General features: G+C 46.0%; 1 protein-coding gene and 2 pseudogenes across 1 annotated transcript; 2 read left to right on the top strand and 1 right to left on the bottom strand.

The window, feature by feature from the left end:
* Positions 1–20,498, top strand: part of LOC125507363 (BTB/POZ and MATH domain-containing protein 1 pseudogene) — a 38,128-nt pseudogene extending 17,630 nt beyond the window's left edge.
* A 433-nt stretch (positions 20,499–20,931) lies between these two features.
* LOC147972883 (uncharacterized) lies at positions 20,932–21,483 on the bottom strand. Its single transcript, XM_087524488.1, has one exon. The coding sequence runs from the start codon at positions 21,481–21,483 to the stop codon at positions 20,932–20,934; it is 552 nt and encodes a 183-aa protein (XP_087380614.1).
* Positions 21,484–24,291: 2,808 nt separating this feature from the next.
* Positions 24,292–25,624, top strand: LOC125507362 (BTB/POZ and MATH domain-containing protein 1-like; annotated as a pseudogene).
* Positions 25,625–26,055: the final 431 nt, after the last annotated feature.

The following is a 26,055-nucleotide window of genomic DNA, read 5'->3' as shown; positions in this document are numbered from 1 at the left end:
GGTCGTGGAGGAAAGCGGTGAGGCCTGCATTGTGAGTCAATTCATGAAAATCTTCATTGATACCGGCTGCTCTCAAGAAATCATCAGAAGGCCATTCACACGCCCGAATCTCCGCGGTGCGCGGCAAATTATACTTAGGCTTCGGTGCCTTTTCCTTCGAGCTTTGGCTCGATGAGCCCCTCAATAATCTCCACATCATTTTCTGGAAAATTCTGAATTTTTAGTAACTTCAAAATAAAAGTGAACCAACTTCAATAAAACTGATAGCAACTACTCCTACAAGTACCTAGAGCCTATATCAAGCATTAGAACTACTTGGAACCATATAAATTTGACATGCAATCTCAAGAACATGGTCACCTATGCAGCACAAATTTGCAAAGAATAAAGCACTAGAACAAAAACTAATTGGACCAATGGAGGAGTCACATACCAAGGAACAATCTCCCCAAGCAGTTTTGCGAGAGGTGCTTTGAGCAAGGAGATCGAAAATCGCAGCAAAAGTGGCTGGAACTCGTGCTTGAGTTGGTTTCTCGGGTTTGTGTGAGATAGAAGAAGAAGATGGGTGCTGGGATAAGTGGAGGAGGGCCACCGTGGGCCCATGAGATAGGGGGGGGCGCCCTATAGGGGGGGCGCCCACCACCCTCGTGACCAGGTGGCAGCTCCTCCCGCGGTAATTTTTGCACAGTAAATCCTCAAATATTCCCGAAAAAATCATATTAAATTGGCATGGCATTCTGAGGACTTCTATTTTCAGGATATTTTTATATTGCACGGATAAGCCAGGAAACAAACTGAAAATGCTATTTTTGCTTTATTTAATATAAATAACAAAAAGTAAAAGTGGGTACAGAAGGTTGTGCTTCTAGTTTCATCCATCTCATGCTCATCAAAAAGAATCCACTAACAAGGTTGATCAAGTCTTGTTAACAAACTTATTCCGATAATCATGAAACCGGAGAAATTTCGAATAACACTAAGTTACCTCAACGGGGATATGCACATCCCCAATAATAAGAATATCATATTTCTTCTTGGCAGTAGGGAGAGGAAATTCAAAACCTCCAAATATAATCGATGGAATTTTCCCAATAGAATTGATACTATGAACTTGAGGTTGTTTCCTCGGAAAGTGTACCGTATGCTCATTACCATTAACATGAAAAGTGACATTGCCTTTGTTGCAATCAATAACAGCCCCTGCAGTATTAAGAAAAGGTCTTCCAAGAATAATGGACATACTATCATCCTCCGGAATATCAAGTATAACAAAGTCCGTTAAAATAGTAACGTTCGCAACCACAACAGGCACATCCTCACAAATACCGACAGGTATAGCAGTTGATTTATCAGCCATTTGCAAAGATATTTCAGTAGGTGTCAGCTTATTCAAGTCAAGTCTACGATATAAAGAGAAAGGCATAACACTAACACCGGCTCCAAGATCACATAAAGCAGTTTTAATATAATTTCTTTTAATGGAGCAAGGTATAGTAGGTACTACGGGGTCTCCAAGTTTCTTTGGTATTCCACCCTTAAAAGTATAATTAGCAAGCATGGTGGAAATTTCGGCTTCTGGTATCTTTCTTTTATTAGGAATGATATCCTTCATATATTTAGCATAAGGATTTGTTTTGAGCACATCAGTTAATCTCATACACAAAAAGATAGGCCTAATCATTTCAGCAAAGCGCTCAAAATCCTCATCATCCTTTTTCTTGGATGGTTTCGGAGGAAAAGGCATGGGTTTCTGAACCCAAGGTTCCCTTTCTTTACCATGTTTCCTAGCAACAAAGTCTCTTTTATCATAACGTTGATTCTTTGATTGTGGGTTATCAAGATCAACAGCAGGTTCAATTTCTACATCATTATCATTACTAGGTTGAGCATGATCATGAACATCATCATTAATATTTTTACTAGGTTCATGTTCATTACCAGATTGTGTTTCAGCATCAGACATAGATATATCATTTGGATTATCACGTGGTTCAGCAATAGGTTCACTAGAAGTTTGCAAAGTTCTATCATTTTTCTTCTTCTTCTTTTTAGAAGAACTAGGAACATCAATATTATTTCTTTGAGAATCTTGCTCAATTCTCTTAGGGTGGCCTTCAGGATACAAAGGTTCCTGAGTCATTCTACCAGTTCTAGTAGCCACTCTAACAGCATAATCATTTTTCTTACTATTCATTTCATTAAGCACTTCTTTTTGAGCCTTAAGTACTTGTTCTACTTGAGTGCTAACCATAGAAGCATGTTTGCTAACAAGTTTAAGTTCACCTTTAATATCAGCCATATAATCACCCAAGCGTCTAATCATATAAGCATTTTCTTTTAATTGTCTACCAAAATAAGCATTGAAATTTTCTTGTTTGACAATAAAATTATCAAACTCATCAAAGCATTGCCTCGTGGGCTTATAGTGAGGTATATCACCTTCATCAAATCTATAGATAGAATTTACCTTTACTACCTATGTCGGGATATCGGGATCAGGAGGTTCTTCAGTAAATAAATAATTAAGATCATATGTTTCTTCAACAGGCGGTATATTAAGACCATGTATTTCTTCAATACGAGGTAAATTCTTAACGTCTTCAGCTTTAATACCTTTTTCTTTCATAGATTTCTTTGCCTCTTGCATATCTTCGGGACTGAGAAATAGAATACCTCTCTTCTTCGGAGTTGGTTTAGGAATAGGCTCAGTAATTGGAGCAGGAGCTGGCTCAGGAGGTGCCCAATTATTTTCATTTGTCAACATATTATTCAATAGAATTTTAGGTTCATCCGGTGTTCTTTCCCTGAAAAGAGAACCAGCACAACTATGCAGGTAATCTCTGGAAGCATCGATTAGTCCATTATAAAAGATATCAAGTATTTCAGGTTTCTTAAGAGGATGATCAGGCAAAACATTAAGTAACTTGAGAAGCCTCCCCCATGCTTGTGGGAGACTCTCTTCTTTAATTTGCACAAAGTTGTATATTTCCCTCAAGGCAGCTTGTTTCTTATGAGCAGGGAAATATTTAGCAGAGAAGTAATAAATCATATCCTGGGGACTATGCACACAACCAGGTTCAAGAGAATTAAACCATATCTTAGCATCACCCTTTAATGAGAACGGAAATATTTTGAGTATATAGAAGTAACGCGATCTCTCATCATTAGTAAACAGGGCAGCTATATCATTTAACTTAGTAAGATGTGCCACAACAGTTTCAGATTCATAGCCATAAAATGGATCAGATTCAACCAAAGTAATTATATCAGGATCAACAGAGAATTCGTAATCCTTATCAGGAACACATATAGGTGAAGTAGCAAAAGCAGGGTCAGGTCTCATTTTATCTCTAAGTGATTCTTTGTTCCATTTAATTAATAACCTCTTAAGCTCATATCTATCTTTGCAAGAAGAAATAGCGGCAGAAGATTCCATATCAAAAAGATAACCCTCAGGAATAACAAGCATATTTTCATCATCACTATCATCATCGTATTCAGATTCAATAATTTCTTTTTCTCTAGCCCTAGCAATTTGTTCATCAAGAAATTCACTAAGGGGCACAGTAGTATCAGGCATAGAAGCAGTTTCATCATAAGTATCATGCATAGCAGAAGTGGCATCATCAATAACATGCGACATATCAGAACGAATAGCAGAAGCAGATGTAGGTGTCGCAAAGTTACTCATAACAGAAGGTGAATCAAGTGCAGAGCTAGATGGCAGTTCCTTACCTCCCCTCGTAGTTGAGGGATAGATCTTGGTTTTTGGATCTCTCAAGTTCTTCATAGTGTCCAGCAGATATAAATCCCAAGTGACTCAAAGAATAGAGCTATGCTCCCCGGCAACGGCGCCAGAAATTAGTCTTGATAACCCACAAGTATAGGGGATCGCAACAGCTTTCGAGGGTAGAGTATTCAACCCAAATTTATTGATTCGACACAAGGGGAGCCAAAGAATATTCTCAAGTATAAGCAGCTGAGTTGTCAATTCAACCACACCTGAAAACTTAGTATCTGCAGCAAAGTGTTTAGTAGCAAAGTAATATGATAGTGGTGGTAGCGGCATCAAAAGTAAAGACAGCAAAAGTAATGTTTTTGGTATTTTGTAGTGATTGTAACAGTAGCAGCGGGAAAGTAAATAAGCGTAAAGCAGTATATGGAAAACTCGTAGGCACCGAATCAGTGATGGATAATTATGCCAAATGCGGTTCATCATGTAACAGTCATAACATAGGGTGACGCAGAACTAGCTCCAATTCATCAATGTAATGTAGGCATGTATTTCGTATATAGTCATACGTGCTTATGGAAAAAAACTTGCATGACATCTTTTGTCCTACCCTCCCGTGGCAGCGGGGTCCTATTGGAAACTAAGGGATATTAAGGCCCCCTTTTAATAGAGAACTGGAACAAAGCATTAGCACATAGTGAATACATGAACTCCTCAAACTATGGTCATCACCGGGAGTGGTCCCGATTATTGTCACTTCGGGGTTGCCGGATCATAACACATAGTAGGTGACTATAGACTTGCAAGATAGGATCAAGAACTCACATATATTCATGAAAACATAATAGGTTCAGATCTGAAATCATGGAACTCGGGCCCTAGTGACAAGCATTAAGCATAGCAAAGTCATAGCAACATCAATCTCAGAACATAATGGATACTAGGGATCAAACCCTAACAAAACTAACTCGATTACATGATAAATCTCATCCAACCCATCACCGTCCAGCAAGCCTACAATGGAATTACTCACGCACGGCGGTGAGCATCATGAAATTGGTGATGGAGGATGGTTGATGATGACGACGGTGACGAATCCCCCTCTCCGGAGCCCCGAACGGACTCCAGATGAGCCCTCCCGAGAGGTTTTAGGGCTTGGCGGCGGCTTCGTATCGTAAAACGCGATGATTTCTTCTCTCTGATTTTTTTTCTCATCGAAACTCAGTATATGGAGGTGGAGTTGGAGTCGGAGACGCAACAGGGGGCCACGAGGTAGGGGGCGCGCCCTAGGGGGGGCCACCCTCGTGAGAAGGGTGTGGGCCCCCTGGTCTTCATCTTTGGCGAGGATTTTTTATTATTTTTTCTAAGATGTTCCGTGGAGTTTCAGGTCATTCCGAGAATATTTGTTTTCTGCACATAAAACAACACCATGGCAATTCTGCTGAAAACAGCGTCAGTCCCGGTTAGTTCCATTCAAATCATACAAGTTAGAGTCCAAAACAAGGGCAAAAGTGCTTGGAAAAGTAGATACGACGGAGACGTATCACCGTACTTGTTGAAGACTTGCTCATTGGCGACTCCATCCATTCCGATGATCTTCCTTTTGCCTCTCCTCACGACAACACGACTGGGCTTTGACGGGTCGGTAATGTAGAAGCATTGGTCCACTTGGGAAGCCAGTACCCATGGCTCATTTTTCGCGGTGACGTTTGCGCCCGCGGTCTTGGATTTGGCTTCGGGTATAACCATGGTGGTGAAATACCGGTCTTCTTTTATGACGCTCTTGGCCCATCTGACACGGAACATCGGGACCTTCTCTCCAGCGTAGCTCAGCTCCCAGATCTCCTCGATCCTTCCGTAGTATCTGTCCTTGTCGTTACCGGTGTAGGATTCCATCGTTACCCCGGAGTTCTGATAACCATCGCTCTTCATGTCCTTGTCCTCGGTGTAGAATGTGTAGTCGTTGATATCGTACGCCTCATAGGTCATCAGGTTGTGCTCGGCGCCCTGTGACAAGGCGAATATGAGTTTTTCTTCCGCGGAAGAATCCTCATGTAAAGGGTACGACAGAAGCTTCTCCTTGAACCAACGCGTGAAACATGAGTTGTGCTCTTTTATTATATCTCCGTCCGTCCTCTGTTGGCCTCGATCATTGTACGTCTTCTGAATAAAGGTTTTGTGCTCTACCACCCAAGGATCGACCACATCTATGTGTTGTAGCGCGGCTAGGTTTGTGAAGGAAATATGCCCTAGAGGCAATAATAAAGTTATTATTTATTTCCTTATATTATGATAAATGTTTATTATTCATGCTAGAATTGTATTAACCAGAAACATAATACATGTGTGAATACATAGACAAACAAAGTGTCACTAGTAAGCCTCTACTTGACTAGCTCATTGATCGAAGATGGTTATGTTTCCAAACCATAGGCATGAGTTGTCATTTGATTAACGGGATCACATCATTAGGATAATGATGTGATTGACTTGACCCATTCCGTTAGCTTAGCACTTGATCGTTTAGTTTATTGCTATTGCTTTCTTCATAACTTATACATGTTCCTGTGACTATGAGATTATGCAACTCCCGTTTACCGGAGGAACACTTTGTGTGCTACCAAATGTCACAACGTAACTGGGTGATTATAAAGGTGCTCTACAGGTGTCTCCAAAGGTACTTGTTGGGTTGGCGTATTTCGAGATTAGGATTTGTCACTCCGATTGTCGGAGAGGTATCTTTGGGCCCTCTCGGTAATGCACATCACTTAAAGCCTTGCAAGCATTGCAACTAATGAGTTAGTTGCGGAATGATGTATTACGGAACGAGTAAAGAGACTTGCCGGTAACGAGATTGAACTAGGTATGAAGATACCAACGATCGAATCTCGGGCAAGTAACATACCGATGACAAAGGGAACAACGTATGTTGTTATGCGGTCTGGCCGATAAAGATCTTCATAGAATATGTGGGAGCCAATATGAGCATCCAGGTTCCGCTATTGGTTATTGACCGGAGACATGTCTCGGTCATGTCTATATAGTTCTCGAACCCGTAGGGTCCGCACGCTTAACGTTTCGATGCCGGTTATATTATGAGTTCTGATGTACCGAAGGATGTTCGGAGTCCCGGATGTGATCACAGACATGACGAGGAGTCTCGAAATGGTCGAGACATGAGGATTGATATATTGGACGACTATATTCGGACACCGGAATGGTTCCGGGGGTTATCGGATATATACCGGAGTACCGGGGGGTTACCGGAACCCCCCGGGGGTTATTGGGCCTCATGGGCCCATAGTAGTGGAAGAGGATAGGCAGCAGGAGGTGGCGCGCAGCCCCCCTTGCCCCAATCCGAATTGGGAAAGGGAAGGGGGCGCGGCCCCCCTTCTCCTTCCTTCTCTCCACCTCCTCCTTGCCCCTTCTCCTAGTTGGAATAGGAAAGGGGGGCAAAACCTACTTGAAGTAGGATTGCCCCCCTTGGGCGCGCCTCCTCCTCTTGGCTGGCCCCCTCCTCCTCCACTCCTTTATATACGTGGCCAGGGGGCACCCCATAGACACAACAATTGATCTCTTGATCTCTTAGCCGTGTGCGGTGCCCCCTTCCACCATAATCCACCTCGATCATATCGTAGTGGTGCTTAGGCGAAGCCCTGCGACGGTAGAACATCATCATCGTCACCACGCCGTCGTGCTGATGGAACTCTCCCGTGAAGCTCTACTGGATTGGAGTTCGCGGGACGTCATCGAGCGGAACGTGTGCTAAACTCGGAGGTGCCGTGCGTTCGGTACTTGGATCAGTCGGACCGTGAAGACGTACGACTACATCAACCGCGTTGTGATAACGCTTCCGCCTTCAGTCTACGAGCATACGTAGACAACACTCTCCCCTCTCGTTGCTATGCATCACCATGATCTTGCGTGTGTGTAGGAAAATTTTGAAATTACTACGTTCCCGAACAGTTTGCTCTTTCAAAGTCAGCGAGTCGACCCTCAAAGTCGACATGCATTTCGCGGCGACCCTCGCGGTGACCCCATCCAGCAAGCCTGCCGAGGTGCCTGTTGACGAGCAAACCAACGGGGTTCTCGATGCCTAGATAATTCGTGCAGTAGGAGATGCACTCTTCGGCCAGAAAGCCCCTGTCTATGCTTCCCTCTGGACGTGACATGTTGCGAGCATATCCTTTGATGACACCAATTCATCCTTTCGAACGGCATCATGCTGTGAAATAACGTCGGCCCGAGTTGGATGATATCCTCCATGATATGGACCAGCAGATGCACCATAACATTGAAGAATGCGGGCGGGAAGTACATCTCAAGCTCGCATAGTATCACCACGATCTCTTCATGTAGCCTTCTGAGTTGCCTCATGCCAACCGACTTCTGAGAGATGACGTCGAAAAAGTTGCATAGGCCAAATAGCATTTCACGGACGTGCGTGTCCATGATCCCATGGATTGCAACTGGAAGTATCTGCGTCATCAGCACATGACAGTCGTGAGACTTCATCCCGCTGAACTTCTGCTTCGCTGAGTCTAGGTATCTTCCCCGCGTAACCGTAAGGAAGTTTTACTCCTACGAGGCAGGTGAAAAACTGCTCGATCTCCTCCTGACTTAGAGTGAAGCACGTGGGAGGGTAGTCATTTTCGGTCTTCTTGGCCTTTTTGCCTTTGCGACGACTTTCCGTGTCCTGCTTCGCCTCATCATCATCATCATCATCATCATCATCATCAGCGTGAAGCTCCTCCCTGATGCCCATTGATTTCAAGTCTGCCCTTGCTTTCAGCCCATCTTTGGTCCTCTCTGGTATGTTGAGCAGGGTACCAAGCAGACTCTCGCACACGTTCTTCGTGATATGCATGGCATCAAGGCTACGAGGCACACGGTGGATCTTCCAGTACGGCAAGTCCTAGAAAACAGACATCGTTTTCCATACCTTCAGCAGCGGCTCTGGCGCCTTTCGCTTCTTTCTCGGCTCTGGCGCCTTTTGCTTCTTTCCCGGTAGTGAGCAATCTTTCCAATTTTTCAACAGCTCGTCTATTTCCTCGCCGCTCCTCGTACACGGGCATCTTCGGGATTCGGTTTCACCATCGAACAGATCCTTGCGTTTTCTCCATGGGTCATCGTCACGAAGCCACCTTCGATGTCCCATGAACACGGTTTTCGAAGACCCGGGATCTCTATCTAGCTGGCGATACGTTGTGTCATCCATGCACCTGACGCATCCAGAAAATCCATGGACCACCTGCCCCGCGAGATATTCGTAACTGAGATAGTCGTGCACCATCGTGAGCAGTGCGGCTCCCATAGGGAAATATTCTTTCTCTGCGACGTCCCATGTATTGGCTGGCGTTTTCCACAGCGTGTCTAGCTCCTCTTTCAGCAGCCCCAAATACAGATTGATGTCGTTCCCTGGTTGTTTCGGCCCTTCAATTAGCATACTCATGTGAATGTACTTCCTCTTCATGCACAACTAGGGGGAAGGTTGTACATCCACTGTAAAACCCCGGTTGTAACCTGTCATATTTGTATTCTAACCCTTGCCATTTCCGGCACTAAGTTATGATATTTCCTCGTTGTCGGGTTTTTGTCTTCGTGTTGCTTTTGTCTTTGTCATGCATCTCATATCATGTCATCATGTGCATCGCATTTGCATACGTGTTCGTCTCTTGCATCCGAGCATTTTCCCCGTTGTCCGTTTTGCATTCCGGCGCTCCTATGTCCTCCGGTGTCCCTTTCTACCTCTTTTCGTGTGCGGGTGTTAAACATTTTCGGATTGGACCGAGACTTTCCAAGCGGCCTTGGTTTACTACCGGTAGATCGCCTGTCAAGTTTCGTGCCATTTGGACTTCGTTTGATACTCCAACGGTTAACCGAGGGACCGAAAAGACCTCGTGTGTGTTGCAGCCCAACACCTCTCCAAAGTGGCCCAAAACCCACCTAAACCCCTTCCATCATCTAGGCCGTTTGATCATGATCGCGTGGCCGTGAACCGTGCTCAATTTGGAGCCTCCTAGCTCCTCCTACCTATAAAAAGGTCCCTCTCCCCCCCCCCCCCGAAATTCCGGATCCCATCCACCCCTAAACCCTAGCCACGCTCCTCATCCGCGTGCCGGACGTTTCGCCGTCGCCGCCCGCAGCCACTGAGGGGCTGCCATGTGGCCCGCCGGACGCCTCCCGCGCCACGGCCCGCCCGGGCCCGAGGAGGGCCCTCCCACGCCGCCGATCCGGGCCGCGCCCCACCGTGCCTGCCCCGCCGCCCGGTTCTCGCACCCCCGCCAAGTCAACGCCGCCCGCCTCCCATCGGCGAGCTCTCCTCTCGCCGCCGACCCGCCAATCTGCCCGCGCCGGCCGAGCTCTCCTCCCGCCAGCGACCCGCGCGTCCACCGCCGCCGTTCGAACGCCGCGCCCGCGCCCGTCTCCCTCCTGCCGGCCGCCGCAGCTACCTCGCCGAAGAGGGCCGGCGCCGTCCTCTTTTACTGTTCCGGCGAGCCTCTTCATCCGTGCCGATCCGGATCTGGATCTGAAAACCTAACGGTTGACCTAATTTGCCCCATTTCAGTAATTATTTGCATACTTCATCATGCCATAACTCTGCATCCGTGGCTTCATTTTGGGCGTGTAGCATATCAAATTGTTCGTCTCGACGAGTACTTCATTTCATCTCATTGCATCATGTTCATTTGAGCTCATCTTGTTGCCCTAAATGTTGTTGCAAGAGTGCTAGTTTATATTAGTTTTAGAGTCTTATCAGTGATTGGACTTTTGTCATTTTTGCCATGATTGATGCGTGCCTCCTATGAACTTGAGCCCTACATGAGTTTTGAAGTATGCCATGCCATCTTTACAGGGGTGTATGCCATGTATTTTTGGGATCTCTGTGTTGACTAGAACAAGCATGCAAAGTAGCCATCGTAATGTTGCTGATTTCAGGGACTTGGAAATATTCCAAGTCATTGTCCTGATAATATTTTTATGCCATGTATTCTTGTTGCTACAGAGTGATCCATGCCTCTTTTGAGCATGATCAGTAAGGATGTTTTGTAGATATTGTGGTGCTCTATCCATCCATGTCTTTGTTGCAATTATGGAGCACCCTAGCTTGAGTTAATCGAGCTCTACTTTTGCTATAAAATGTTCTTAGTAGAATGTTTACGTGTTAAGCATTATTGCCGAGGTTGTTGTTGTTATTGCCATGTTTAGCTTCTATGCCATGTCTACTTGCTGGGTGTATGCTTAGTTTATCATGCAATGCCTTGTGATGAGTCCATCGAGCTCGTAAACATGCCTACTTAATATCTGTTTTGCCATGTTCCAGTTTTCTACTAAGTCTGAATCTGTTAACGATAATTGCTATGTTCACATGGATGCCATTGTATTTTCTGGTCCCTTTTGGCTTACGGTCAGTAAGGGACTTTTGTTGTATGCTTTGAGTAGCTTCATGCCATGTCTTGCTTTGCCATGATATGTTCCTGTAGCATGTTGCTATCTTTCTCTAAACATTGCTTCCTGATGTTAAATTTCTGACTTGATGTTATTTTCACTAAGTCTATAATCTGATATCTTTTGCACTTTTGCCATGCTTGTTTGAACATGCTATTGAGTGAATTAGCCGTAGCTCAGTGTTCATCTTTTGTCAAGCATCTTGAGTATATCACTGCCATGTATTTTGTTGCTATGTTAGAGTGCAGTAGCTTGTTGTTCTTGATGCATTTAGATGTCCTCGTGCTGTTAATCGCAGATCGGTGCCATATTTGTTTTGCTTGCCATTTGCAAACCGTGCATCCGATTCCGGTGATCTTTATATCGATTTCGACCGAAATCAACTCATCTTTCCAGTGGCACTCTTGGTTTTCCAAGTTGAGGCCAGGTTTAATCTTTCCTTTCTGAAACATGCATATGCATCGCATATCACATCTCGCATATCATGCCATGTTTTGCATCATGTTGCTTGTGCATTGCACGTGGTTGATTGTGTCTCCATTTGCTTGTGTTCTTGCTTTGGGTAGAGCCAGGAGACGAGTACGTGATCGAGGAACCCATTGAGTACGCTTACGAGGATCAAGCTAACGTCAACTCGAAGAACTTTGCAGGCAAGATGACCATACCCTCGAAATCACTTCTATCTTTGCTTGCTAGATGCTCACTCTTTTGCTATGCCTATGCTACGATACCTACCACTTGCTTATCATGCCTCCCATATTGCTATGTCAAACCTCTAACCCACCTTGTCCTAGCAAACCGTTGTTTGGCTATGTTACCGCTTTGCTCAGCCCCTCTTATAGCGTTGCTAGTTGCAGGTGAAGATTGGAGTTTGTTCCTTGTTGGAACATGTTTATTGTTGGGATATCATTATTACATCTTGTCTATTTTAATGCATCTATACACTTGGTAAAGGGTGGAAGGCTCGGCCTTATGCCTGGTGTTTTGTTCCACTCTTGTCGTCCTAGTTTCCGTCATACCGGTGTTATGTTCCTTGATTTTGCGTTCCTTACACGGTTGGGTTATAATGGGAACCCCTTGACAGTTCGCCTTGAATAAAACTCTTCCAGCAATGCCCAACATTGGCTTTACCATTTGCCACCTAGCCTCTTTTTCCCTTGGGTTTCCGGAGCCCGAGGGTCATCTTTATTTAAACCCCCTGGGCCAGTGCTCCTCTGAGTGTTGGTCCAAACTAGAGCCCCTTGCAGCGCCACCTCGGGGAAACTCAAGGGCTGGTTTTAGTTGTACGGATTGCTTATCCGGTGTGCCCTGAGAACGAGATATGTGCAGCTCCTATCGGGATTTGTCGACACATTCGGGTGGCTTTTCTAGATTTGTTTTACCATTGTCGAGATGTCTTGTAACCGGGATTCCGCATCTAATCGGATGGTCTTGGGAGCAGGAATATCCTTCGTTGACCGTGAGAGCTTGTGATGGGCTAAGTTGGGACACCCCTGCAGGGATTTAAACTTTCGAAAGCCATGCCCACGGTTATGGGCAGATGGGAATTTGTTAATGTCTGGTTGTAGATAACCTGAAACTTAACTTAATTAAAATGAATCAACAGAGTGTGTGGCCGTGATGGTCTCTTTTCAGCGGAGTCCGGGAAGAGAACACGGTCTCGTGTTATGCTTGGACGTAGGTTGATCTAGGATCACTCCTTGATCATAGTTTATCGACCGTGCCTTTGCCTTCTCTTCTCGCTCTCTTTTGCGTATGTTAGCCACAATATATGCTAGTGCTTGTTGCAGCTCCACCTCATACCTTTTACCCTACCTATAAGCTTAAATAGTCTTGATAGCGAGGGTGTGAGATTGTTGAGTCCTCGTGACTCACAGATTACTTAAAACCAGATGCAGGGACCGATGATACCGCTCCAGGTGATTCGACTAAGCTCAAGTGGGAGTTCGATGAGGACTCAGGAAGATACTACGTTTTCCTTTCCAGACGATCAGTAGTGGTGCCCAGTTGGGGCGATCGGGGACTTTGTTGCATTTGGGGTTGTTCTTCATTTTGGTTCCGTAGTCAGACCTTGATTTTATCCGGATGAATGAAATGATATTTATGCTATTGTGTGACGTGGCGAGTGTAAGCCAACTATGTACCTCTATTCCTTATTCATTACATGGGTTGTGTGAAGATTACCCCACTTGAGACATTGCTTACAATGCGGTTATGCCTCTAAGTCGTGCTTCGACACGTGGGAGATATAGCCACATTGTGGGCGTTACATCCACACAAACACAGGCCAGGTGCTATGTGTGCTTCTATGGCTGCCAAACGGATTGACTCCATCGGTGCTCGCGCCCAGCACGATGTTCCTTGGATCGTCTCCAAATTCTGGGTGTTCGAAGTTCAACGCTTGCCACTAGCTCGCATCCTTAGGGTGACTCAGCATCTTGTCTTTTTTATTTATCTCCGGATCATTTCCGTCATCTTCTCGCTTCTTCTCCTCCCTATCCGCGTGCCAACGCAGGAGCTTTGCTAGCTTAGGGTCCGCGAAATACCGCTGCAGACGAGGAGTGATTGGAAAGTAGCACACCACTTTTCGAGGAGCTTTCTTCCTCTTCTTGTATCGAGTAACGCCGCACACCGGACATATGGTAGACTCCGCGTGCTCGTCTCGATAAATGATGCAATTGTTCATGCACACATGGTATTTCACGTGCGGTAAATCCAGAGGACACACGATTTTCTTTGCCTCCTCGAAACTGGTTGGGCACTTGTTCCCCTGGGGAAGACGTTCGTGCTAGAATGACATGTTCTCGTCGAAGCATGCGTCGGTCATTTTGTGTTTTACCTTCATCTCCAGAGCCATGAGCGTTAGTTTCAGGCGATTATCCTCGGGCCTGCATCCTTCATAAAATGGAGTAACCGCGTCTATCTCTAGTTGATCCAGCTTGGCTTTATCTCGTCTGCTCCAGCATCTTCATCTTCATGATCATGCCCTTCGTCTTGATCTTCCTCATCATCATGTCCGGCATCACCGTCGTGATCATGTCCTGGAGATTCTTCGTCTTCTCGCCCGCCCTCGCCACGGTGGTTGTCTTGCTGCCCTTCCAAATTTCTTGCCCGGCCCCCATGGACGACTTCATAGTCACCTTGCCACCGATAGCCATCCATGAAACCACGCAAGAGCAGGTGGTCCCGCACCTGCCCGGAATCCGGGTCCGCAATAAGGCTCTTCAGCTTGCATCTTCGACACGGACATCTTATCTCCGTCTTGTTCTTTTGAAGCATCTCGGCCTTCGCGGAGCTCAAAAACCTATTCACGATGCCTTCGGTCATCGTGCGGACCATGGTCGCCTGCGGGGTAGAGCAAAACAATATTTTAGAACCAAGAAAAAAATTGGCATGACTTTGCCTAAAAATAGGACCAAAAAGAATGCATAGTGCCAAATTTTCGCCGAAACGGAAATGAATCAACATTCCGGCAAAATATTGGCAACTATCGCATTTCGAATACCGGTACCTGCAAACACAAACATATATGCAACACCACAAACATACGTAGATCTAGCTAGGTCATAAAAAGTGCATGTGCACGTTGTTGGAGGGAGAAAAAAGTAGATCTACAACATAAAGAAAGCTTTCCTCTTACTTACGTATCAAAAAAAAGGTAATTTAACCACTTAATTTGGGTGAATCGATGGTGCAAATGAGGTGAGGAGGAGGAGGCAGCCCAGATAAGCTTGGAGGGGGAGGAGGAGGAGAGAATGAAGTGGGAAAAGTGAGTGTGTAGGTGGCTGTCCAAAATATCTAGCTGGTCTCAGGTTACTAATGGCGCACCACCTAAAAATGCGCCATTAGTAACCCTGGTTACTAATGGCGCACCTGCCAGGGGTGCTCCATTACTAGTTTTGCAAAAAATATATAATTCTCAGTAGTGGGGCACCGTGGGTGTGGTGCGCCATTACTAGTTTGAGCTAGTAATGACACACTTCGCCCAGGTGTGCCATTACTACTTTTGAAAAAAAAAGAAAAAAATTGCCAGTAGTGGCGCACCGAGCGTGTGGTGCGCCATTACTAGTTAAAACTAGTAGTGGCGCACTGTGCCCTGGTGCGCCATTAATAGTTTTGGAAAAATAAAAAAAATTGCTAGTAATGGCGCACCGTGTGTCTGGTGCGCCATTAGTAACGAGGACACTAATGGCGCACCTGTATCTGATGCGCCACTGCTATATAGCAGTGGCGCACCACATGCATGGTGCGCCATTAATGTCCATATCAGCTATAGCCCTTTTCCTAGTAGTGTGTGAAGGCAAAATTCATGTTGAGCTTACTTGACCAACATGGGAAGCCGGTGCCATCATATACCGGTACTTCCGACACCAGGGAATTTTCTGTGCATAAAGGTCATGGGTTTGGCGGATTTATGAAAAGGGTTCAATTGGAGGAATCCGAGCATCTCAAGGACGATTCATTCATGGTCAAGGTCGATGTCACTATCATGAGCGAGTTCCATACGCAGGAGACGCCATCTATCCTGGTGCCACCTTTTGATTTGCACCGGCACTTAGGGGTTCTTCTGTCAAGCAAGGCAGGCGTCGATGTCAAATTCCAAGTCGGCGGGAGACATTCTCGGCACACCGATTGGTGCTTGCGGCACGGTCTCCTGTCTTTAGAGCAGAGTTCTTTGGCCAGATGAGGGAGGGAACCACCACTGAGGCCATACGCATAGATGACATGGAGGCACCAGTGTTCAATGCTCTGCTTACTTTCATGTACACGAATGCATTACCGGATATGAAGCAAGAAGAAGAATATGCCATGGCTCAGCATCTGCTTGTTGCGGCAAACAAGTACAACCTGGAGAGGCTGAAGCTTATTTGTGAAGATAAGATGTGCAATCGTATCGATACGAGCTCCGTGGCGACTATCTTGGCATTGGCCGAGCAGCGACAGTGCCATGAGCTTAAGGCGGCATGCTTGGTGTTCCTCAGTTCACCGAAAAATCTAGGTGCGGCCATGGAGTCTGAAGGTTTTGAGTTCTTAACCAATGGCTGTCTTTGTGTTATTAAGGATCTCCTCAAGTCCTAGGTTGCTGCTAGTATACTTGGGAAAAGAAAATCTAGGGCATGAACAAGAGGTTACAGTCCTGCATATCGTCATTTGCAACCATCCGTCCAGAAACTGACTACAGACCCTGCAGGCTATCTTATACTAGCATTAGTGCTTTTGATGTGTAGTCTTGATCTCACAAGGATGTGATGTATGGTGGTTCGACAAGCTATGTGCGAAGCAAAACTGTATGTGCTAATTAGTGAACATTTAGTTTAGAACTTGTAAGCCTTTCAATTATTTGCCATGTACAATGTGCCACAATCGCCGTGAGCATTGCGCTGCTTCCTGAGTTCATGCACCCCTTGTTCAGTGTAGGGCACTTCTTATTTAGCAGGTTCAGATAGACCATGACTTGTTGAAATGCTGGGTTGGGATCCAGTGAAAAAGCAATGGCCTTGTCAGGTTTTCAATTGTTTTTATGGCTGCAGTTTGTACTTTGTAATGATGATTTTGGACATGGTAGTGGCTGCTAAGGTAGTGATCTGAGGAATGTTTTGAAGTTTGGTCTCGAGTATTATTATACAAGCTTATGATGTCATTTTGTTGTTGTTGCAGAATTGTAACCAGAAGCTGTTTTGTTCTGTCTTATACATCTGAAGTTGTTGTTTTCGGATTAAAGATCACATAGTTGCAAATTTCATTAAATTGATAATTAAGTGTACATCCAAAAGTAAAAAGGGTTCAACTGTTTACTTGCCAAGATGTCAGTACTTGTGGAGAAGTTCATTTTCGATAACCTTGCGATTGTAATAAACACATCGCTTGGTAGTTTGAATATTCACTGGCTCATTACATGCTCAACTTTCTGGTAGAATAGAACTTAATTTCCCTTTGCTTCCTGCAGCTGGATCATTTCTTAGTTCTCGGACTGTCTGTATGTTGTCACTTTACTTATTGGTTGCTGGAATCTTTGGTATGAACATACCTTATGGATTATGTTGTAATGACGACCATGGACACGTCTTTAAATGGGTGAATGACAACACTTGACAGTAACACACTTTGTATAATAATCGCATATTATAAACTATTGTACTGTAGCAGTTTGTGTTCCTCATGTAGCATGTGGTTCTTGTACCAGTGCTATCTGTGCCATCATGTTCATCTCTTCTCTAGTTGAATTCTCTGCTTACTTTCAGAGTTGGAGGGGAAACATTTTCGGCTCACCGGTTGGTGCTCGCGACGCGGTCTCCGGTCTTCAGAGCAGAATTCTCTGGACCGATGAAGGAGGGAACCACCACTGAGGCCATACGCATAGATGACATGGAGGCACAAGTGTTTAATGCTCTGCTTACTTTCATGTACACTGATATATTGCCAGAAATGAAGCAATGAGAAGAATCTGCCATGGCTCAGCATTTGCTTGTTGCAGCAGACAGGTATGATTTGGAGAGGCTGAAGCTGATTTGTGCAGATAAATTGTGCAAGCATATCGATGCAAGCTCCGTGGCGACCATCTTGGCATTGGCGGAGCAGCACCACTGCCATGAGCTTAAGGCAGCATGCTTGGTGTTCCTTGTTAGAGTTGTGTCGAATATTGTGTACAAGGTAGGTTACAGTTGGACTAGGAGTTGTATTGTGTTTACATAGGATGTGGAGTTGTGTCCTAATAGGACACTTGTGTCCTAGACCTCTCATATATAGCGGGGGTAGACACACGATGTAACTTATGCCAACATAATAGCACCGGAACGCAGGGGAAGCCGGCGGCATGTGCCGGTGTCCAGGGCGACCGGGTGCGGTATTGTAGCGGTGTCATGGGGAGGAGCCCATAGTTAGGCCCCGGGGATGTAGACATATCGGTGAACCTCGTTAACAAATCTCGGTGTCGTGCTCGTGTGATTGCTTAGTCCTCGGATGGTTGACGGTATGCCTTAGATTTATTCTAACAAGTGGTATTAGAGCTAGATTATACGGAGGTGGATTGTTGATTTAGAGGAAGGTCACCGTTGAGTTCGTCGTGAAGACGATGTGTGAAAGAATCAGTCTTCATGGCCGAAGCTACCGCTCAGACGAGGATAAGTTTTTTCCGTGCAAGTCATCTTGTACCACGATCGAGTTATCTGTGGGATCTCGGCGAATCGGAAGCATCGCGGTGGAAGAATCTTGATCGGCAGGTGCAGCGCATGCGAGGAGAGCAGGCGCACACAGTGCGGGCTGGCCCATGCGGGGCTGGCTGGTGCACACGGCCCAGACACGGAGAAGCTAGCTGTGCGTTAGGCACGCTGCGCGGAAGGGCTGTAGTGCAGATCCGATCGAATCAAAACGGATTTGTTTTAGACAAAAAGTGGACCGAGTCCTCACGTGATACGAAGAGATGTAGCAAATCAAATCGGCAAGAGGAATATCCATTGATATGCATCCATCGGGAGAGGCATTGACAAGGCAATTGCTAGTATTGGAGTTGTGCCTGGAGTGGTTACACGTGAAGGCCAAGTTTAGTTGGATTTCGCTAGTAGTACACGGAGGTTCTGTTTGTGCACTTAGGGATCACGGGAAGACTGCTCGGTTATTTTTTCGCAGGGTCAGCCATACAAAGAACCATGGCGCCATCGGGTACCAGGTTTGAGGTGGAGAAGTTCGACGGAATTGAAAACCTTGGGTTATGGCAGACAAGGGTGAAAATTTGTTGGCACAACAGGGATGCTTGAAGGCGTTGCGGGATGTCAAGCCAGACAGACGATGAGGACTATGAGGAGTTGCAGAAGGTTGTAGTCGGGCAAGTTCGGCTCGGTCGGACTGGACAGTTTGACGGATGGACTTGGATGTCGGTTGGTACAGAAGACAGTGGTGGAATCGGCGACGAAGACATAGGGGTGTGATGCTGATGGTGACCGACTTTTGGGCGTGGAAACACATGGTGCACATGCCCGAGGCTTGTGCGGCTTCGACTAGACTATGGCGCATGATTGATTCAAGGTGGTGTATACACGAAGCTTGAAGTCGATGAGGCGTAGGGGTGGACTGATCATTTACCATGGAGTCATGTTGAAGGTGGAGCTGGATTGAGGGGCTACGGCATAAGAGCTCAGAGAGTCGAAGCCTATTCAGCGGTGAAAGCGAGGGACACGTAGTTCGGACTGGAGCCCAGTGGTCTGATGGAAGCGTGAAACTCGTCATCGGTCGGTGATGATCGGTGGTACTCTGCAGTGGGGGTTGAGTGGTGTGGTTTCGCGACCCTTGAGACTCGACCGGGACAGCGGAGGCTCGACGCGGTAATAGCGGCGAGGCGTGCGGTATGCACAGACATGGAGATGGGCCAGGGCTTTGGTGGTCATACATGTGGTGAGACAACTGCGAATTTGACTCGGGATGACTACAAGCAACGGTGAAATTCCTTCAAGTTTCAGATAGACGGTCAAGAAAGGAGCGGTGATGTTGAGTTCAGGTAACTCTTATGTGTGACACCCAATATGTGAGTTGTTCACTTTCACGCAGGTCAGTGATCAGTGTGTGATGACGTTGGACTGATACTCTGGAAGTTGGGAGCACCTAGAGTAACAAGGAACTTAATTTTGCTCGAGCGTCGACTGTGGTCAAGAAAAGAAGGGACTACAAGTTGCAGGTGGGGTCACATGGAGTCTTTGGAGTAGCAGCGGTACTCATGGGATAAGCTCAAGTCCAATGTACATGGAAGTTTGACGCATTGACGAATTCAAGGTGGTGGAGAATATTCGCCAAGGTGGAGTTTGTTAGAGTTATGTCGAATATCGTGTACAAGGTAGGTTACAGTTGGACTAGGAGTTGTATTGTGTTTACATAGGATGTGGAGTTGTGTCCTAATAGGACACTTGTATCCTAGGCCTCTCATATATAGCGGGGGTAGACACACGATGTAACTTATGCCAACATAATAGCACCGGAACGCAGGGGAAGCCGGCGGCATGTGCCGGTGCCCAGGGCGACCGGGTGCAGTATTGTAGCGGTGTCATGGGGAGGAGCGCCCATAGTCAGGCCCCGAGGATGTAGCCATATCGGTGAACCTCGTTAACAAATCTCGGTGTCGTACTCGTGTGATTGCTTGGTCCTCAGATGATCGACGGTATGCCTCAGATTTATTCTAACATTCCTCCGCTCACCGACGAATCTGGATGCAGTCATGAAGTCTGAAGGTTTTGAGTTTTTAACCAAGAACTGCCCCGGTGTTATGAAGGATATCCTTGTGTCCCAGGTTGTTCCTAGTTTACTTGGAAAAAGAAAATCAAAGGCATGAACATGAGGTTTCAATCACGATGCCATTTCCAATCATCAGTCCAGAAAGTAACTACAGACTCTGCAAGTCTGCATGCTATCCAGTATTAGTAGTTTTACGTGTAGTCTTGTTCTCACAAGGATGCGGTGTACGTTAGTCCTTTTTTGTTTGTTCGTCATATCCTTTGTGGAGAGCTACTAATGGTTTGACAAGCTATGTACAAAGCAAGAACCATGTGTGCTAATTTGTGATCAGTCAGTTCAGAACTTGTAAGCCTTTCAACTAGTTGCCCTTTACATTTTGCCCAGTGTCTTTCTGAGTGCTCTGTAACAATTGATGTGAGCATTGCACTGCATCCTCTGTTCATTTCTGTCCCGCTTCCTATCCAAAGCTAAAAAAGTTAGTTCTAGAAATGTGCCACACCAATTATTTTTTTTAGAATCACACAAACTAATCAATCAGTCCGGTTACAATCTTTCCACAATATATCACTCAGCTCATCTGGCACGCCAGCCAACTTGAAGAGATCGCCGAACCTAGATGCAAAAGCTGCCAGACCATGGGCAAGTTTATTCTTCTCTCTCTGAACCCACTCAATCAGGTGAGATCGAAACTTGCACAGCTCTGTCTTGATGTCAGCTACAATCGGAAATAGGTGCGACTGATTTGCTGCGCCTGGGCTGATCGCCTTCACCAGGGTCATGCAATCGATTTCTACATGTATTGGTCCGTTATAGTATCTTGCCAGAGTCTGCAGCCCGCTCAGCAGCGCAAGGCCCTCTGCTTCTTCCACTGTCGTACATTTGCCCAGTTTGCATCCCATCGAGAAGACCGTGGCTCCTTGCTCGTTTCTAGCAACTACACCGCACGCACTCACACCCGATGCAGGGTCAACAGAAACGTCAGAATTTAATTTGATCATGCCCTCGCCTGGAGGGCGCCATTGCTTCCCTACAGGCTTGAGAGGATCTGGGCAGTGATGTTCAAACAGATTCATGCAGAACATGCCCCTTTCGGCCTCTGATTTCTCCTGAACTGACCCGACTTCTTCTTCATACTTAAGCAGGAAAGCCACTGATCTCGAAATCGTCTCCTTTCCATCACTATGGATTATATTATCCCTGAGAAACCATGCTTGCCATAGCATGATTAGGATTTTGTTCCGGGTGTCAGGATCGCATGTATTCAGGAGGTTTTGGAGCCAATCCTCTCCTGTGTATCAGAACACATTTTCTTTCGGGAGCCTCCAATGATTTCTCATTGCTTGCCTTAGAGCTCTGCTTTTTGTGCACGATACCACAGCATGATACTCATCTTCCTCCGCATTGCCGCATATATCACAGGTGTTGTTTGTGACAGTCGTTCGTCTACACTTGTTTGACTTGGTAGCTAGGGTGTTTGTGGCCACCCTCCATCCGAATAATTTGATTTTTCCAGGGATTTTTGCTTTCCAGATAAGGTCCCAACTGCTTCGGTCATCCACACTTGCCGTGGAGCTGGAAGTCTGAGGGCCTCTTCCTTTTATCGCCATCGCAAGCTTGTAGGCACTCTTGACAGAGAAATTGCCAGAGTTCTCATAGTGCCAAGCCACACAATCCTCGGTCTCCCCTTTCGGTATTCTTATCTTAACAATTTCAGACGCGTCGAAGGGATTGAATAACTGATTGATAAGTCCATGGTTCCAGTCTTTTGAGACCGGGTCAATAAGCTGATTTACCCATCTCAGTCTTGATCTACAGATGAAGTTGGCAACTTTTAATCCCTCTCTCCTTGGGATCCACTGGTCCCTTGGATTTGAATTTTCTTTCCATTACTCACTCTCCAAATTATTCCTTTCTTTAGGAGCTCCAAGCCAAACTCAATTCCTCTCCATGCCTGTGAGTCATCATCGGAGGCAAAAACCGTGCCACACCAATTTGTACTAGCTGTGTACTAGTTGGCTGTTTTTGCGGGACTTTGAGGGACGCCATCCCGCACCCCTATCTGAAAGTAAGCAGACCGTAAAAAATTCGAGCAGCGGCTGCCACATGCAACCATAGATCATTAGTAGCCATTTCTTAGGAATGATCGTATCCCAAACCATTGTTGCCGGCTCCAAAATGATGCCCCTGAAAGTAAGCAGACCGTAAGAAAAATCGAGCAACGGCCGTAGATCATCAGTAGCCTTGGTAGGGGTCTGCATGTTATCAAGCAATCGCCGTAAGCCATCCATCTCATTAATGGCAGTGCGTGAGAGGTTTGGATGCAACTTTAAATCCCAGTAGCCCTGAAATTGTGATGATACTGAGCAGCACTTATCCCCTGCAAAAGTGAGAAGAGAAGAGTTGGCAATAATTCAGCAAAGGACCACTTATCGAACCTGAAGGAGGTTAGTTCCCCATTACCAATTTGACACTAGGTACGATGGTGGGAGGTGTGTGGCGTGTGATTTTTATCTAATGTATTTTTTAAATGTCGTGATATACGGTGGGATGATTTTTTCCCTAATGAAGGTGTAATTAAGGTGTTCTGAGATGATATGTGATATATGTTGTGACGATTTGTTTTCTTAAGACGATTTGTTTCCTGATGAAGGTGTAATTAATGTGCAATGATTTTAATTAAGGTGTGTGGAGATGATTAAATTAATTAGTAAATATGTTAATTTGATGTGATACAACATTAAGACAATCTGGTCAATTCATGAGTGGTCGATATATGGCTGAGATGTTTCTGTGTCAACTCGCTTGGTTCAATAATCGTGTTGATTTTGAACTAAAATGATGACAAGAATTATGAAACGAAGAAAACTTCTGATCTATTCATCTTCAATCATGACAGTACAACGAACACCTGAAATAATAAAAAATACATCCAGATTCGTAGACCACCTAGCGACGACTACAAGTACTGAAGCAAGCCGAAGGCGCGCCGCCGTTATCGCCCCTCCCTTGCCCGAGTCGGGCAAAACTTATTTTAGTAGATAGTCGGGAAGTCGTCGTGCTAAGGCCCCATAGGACCAACACACCAGAACAGTAACCGCCGCTGATGAAGTGTAGCATAGACCGGAAGAATCCAATCTGAAAACAGACAAATGTAGACGAAGGACAACCAAATCTGACCAGATCCATCAAAGATAGATCCGCCGGAGACAAACCTACACACGCCCACCGACGATGCTAGACGCACCACCGGAATGGGAGCTAGACGGGGAGGACCTTGTTCCATCTTCAGGAGTTGCCACCGTCTCGCCTTCCTAAGCAGGACACGAACCCTAACAAAACTCAAAACACCATCTAAAAATGGTGCCCTCCCGTCCGCAAGGGCTGAGATCCACCACGTCCCCATGGCCCTAAGGCCATAGGAGACGAAGCAGACCGACGGCAACGCCGGCGGGAGGCAGAGAAACTCTAGTCTTTCTTGGAGAGGAGGACGGGAGGAGGAAGTAAATCATGTACTAGTTAATTGCGCGTACGTTACAACGAAAGCATGCATATTTTAAAGGTTCAACAACAATGGTGTTTGATATAAATCTTACACCCATCACATTCTAGATTTGGTAAGATTTGATTTGAGTATATGTAAAGAAAGGCAAGAAAAGTTTTGATAAGATTTATTAATATGATTTGGGTATAAATAGGATAAGACAATATCTTGTTTATTTATTTAAGATTTTTAAATATTTAGTTTGATTTGATTAAATAGGACGGGAAGATCGGGTACAACGACCAACTCGGCCACGGTTAGAGCTGAAGAGTCCAGTTGCTTTCTCCGCCGTGGCTTCACCGATCCACCGCTCAAAACCCTCGCCGCCGTCCCCTCCCCTACACCCCCGCCATCGCCACCGCCGCCGCTCCCCTCCAGCAACCGGCCAAGCCGCACACCATGCAAACTATCTCGCAGGTCGCCAACGACGGCCTCCCCTCCGGATCAGCTTCCTCCATCGTCGCCGGCGCCGTGTGCGGGCTATCACTTGCTCAAGATCGTCGGCTACTCGCGCACCAAGGAGGTTCCCAACGGCAAGTGGATCGACTCTTGCCCGTTCCGGGTGGGCAGCCGCACATGGCGTGTTCGTTACTATCCCAACGGGGCCGACTCCAAGAACACCGATTTCATAGGCATCTATCTCTTCTTCGATAATACCCTCGGCGAGGTTGAGGCCGTGAAGCCACAAGCCATGTTCAGCTTACTCGACCAACATGGGAAGCCTGTGCCGCCCTATACCAAAAATACCGAGATCAGAGACTTTTCCTTTGGTGATAAAACGTGGGGTTACGATAAGTACATCAAAAGGGAGGAATTGGAGAAATCGGAGCATCTCAAGGACGATTCCTTCACCATCAAGGTCGATGTCACTATCATGAGCGAGTTCCACACGCAGGAGACACCATCCATCCTGGTGCCACCATCTGACTTGCACCGGCACTTAGGGGTTCTCCTGTTGAGCAAGGTTGGCGTCGATGTCGAATTCCGAGTTGCCGGGGAGACATTCTCCGCTCACCGGTCGGTGCTCGCGGCGCGGCCTCCGGTCTTCAGAGCAGAATTCTTTGGCCCGATGAAGGAGGGAACCACCAGTGAGGCCATACGCATAGACGACATGGAGGCACAATTGTTTAATGCTCTGCTTACTTTCATGTACACGGATGCGTTGCCGGATATGAACCAACAAGAAGAATCTGCCATGGCTCAACATTTGCTTGTTGCAGCAGATAGGTTTGATTTGGAGCGGCTGAAGCTGATATGTTCAGATAAGTTGTGCAAGCATATCGATATGAGCTCCGTGGCGACTATCTTGGCATTGGCGGCAGTGGCGGAGCTACCCAAAAAAGGTTGGGCGGGCTGCATAGTGCAAGCAATGCTAACAAATTGCAAATCAATGCATTATTGTGTGATAAATTTCATGTGAAACTTGTTTTTTCTCCATCTCAGGGCGGGCCATGGCCCTTTGAGCCTTGCAATAGCTCCGCCGGTGATTGGCGGAGCAGCACCACTGCCAGGAGCTTAAGGCAGCATGTTTGGTGTTCCTTAGCTCACCGACGAATCTGGACGCAGCCATGGAGTCTGTAGGCTTCGAGCTTTTAACCAAGAGCTGCCCCGGTGTTATGAAGGATCTCCTCGTGTCCCAGGTTGTTCCTAGTTTACTTGGGAAAAGAAAATCAAAGGCATGAACATGAGGTTGATGCCATTTGCAATCATCAGTCCAGAAAGTAACTACAGACTCTGCAAATCTGCATGCTATCCAGTATTAGAGGTTTATGTGTAGTCTTGTTCTCACAAGGATGCGATGTACGTTCGTCCTTTTTTGTTTGCTCGTCATATCCTTTGTGAAGAACTATTAATGGTTTGACAAGCTATGTACAAAGCAAGAACCATGTGTGCTAATTAGTGATCAGTCAGTTCAGACCTTGTAAGCCTTTCAACTAGTTGCCCTTTACATTTTGCCCAGTGTCTTCCTGAGTGCTCTGTAACAATCGATGCGGGCATTGCACTGCTTCCTCTGTTCATGCAGCCCTGTTCTGTACAGGGCACTGTTTATTTGGCAGGTTCTGATAGATCATTACATGTTGAAATGCTAGGTTGGGTTTCAATGAAAAAACAT

The sequence above is a fragment of the Triticum urartu genome, chromosome 5A, assembly GCF_056163025.1.
Source record: "Triticum urartu cultivar PI428250 chromosome 5A, HENAU_Tu73, whole genome shotgun sequence".
NCBI lineage: Eukaryota > Viridiplantae > Streptophyta > Magnoliopsida > Poales > Poaceae > Triticum > Triticum urartu.
Note: the sequence above shows the minus strand (reverse complement) of the source record. Positions and strands in the feature narration are given on the sequence as shown.

Excerpts from the sequence above, each read along its gene's own strand:
- LOC147972883 (XM_087524488.1), bottom strand. The coding sequence starts at position 21,483 with ATGTTCTGCATGAATCTGTTTGAACATCACTGCCCAGATCCTCTCAAG.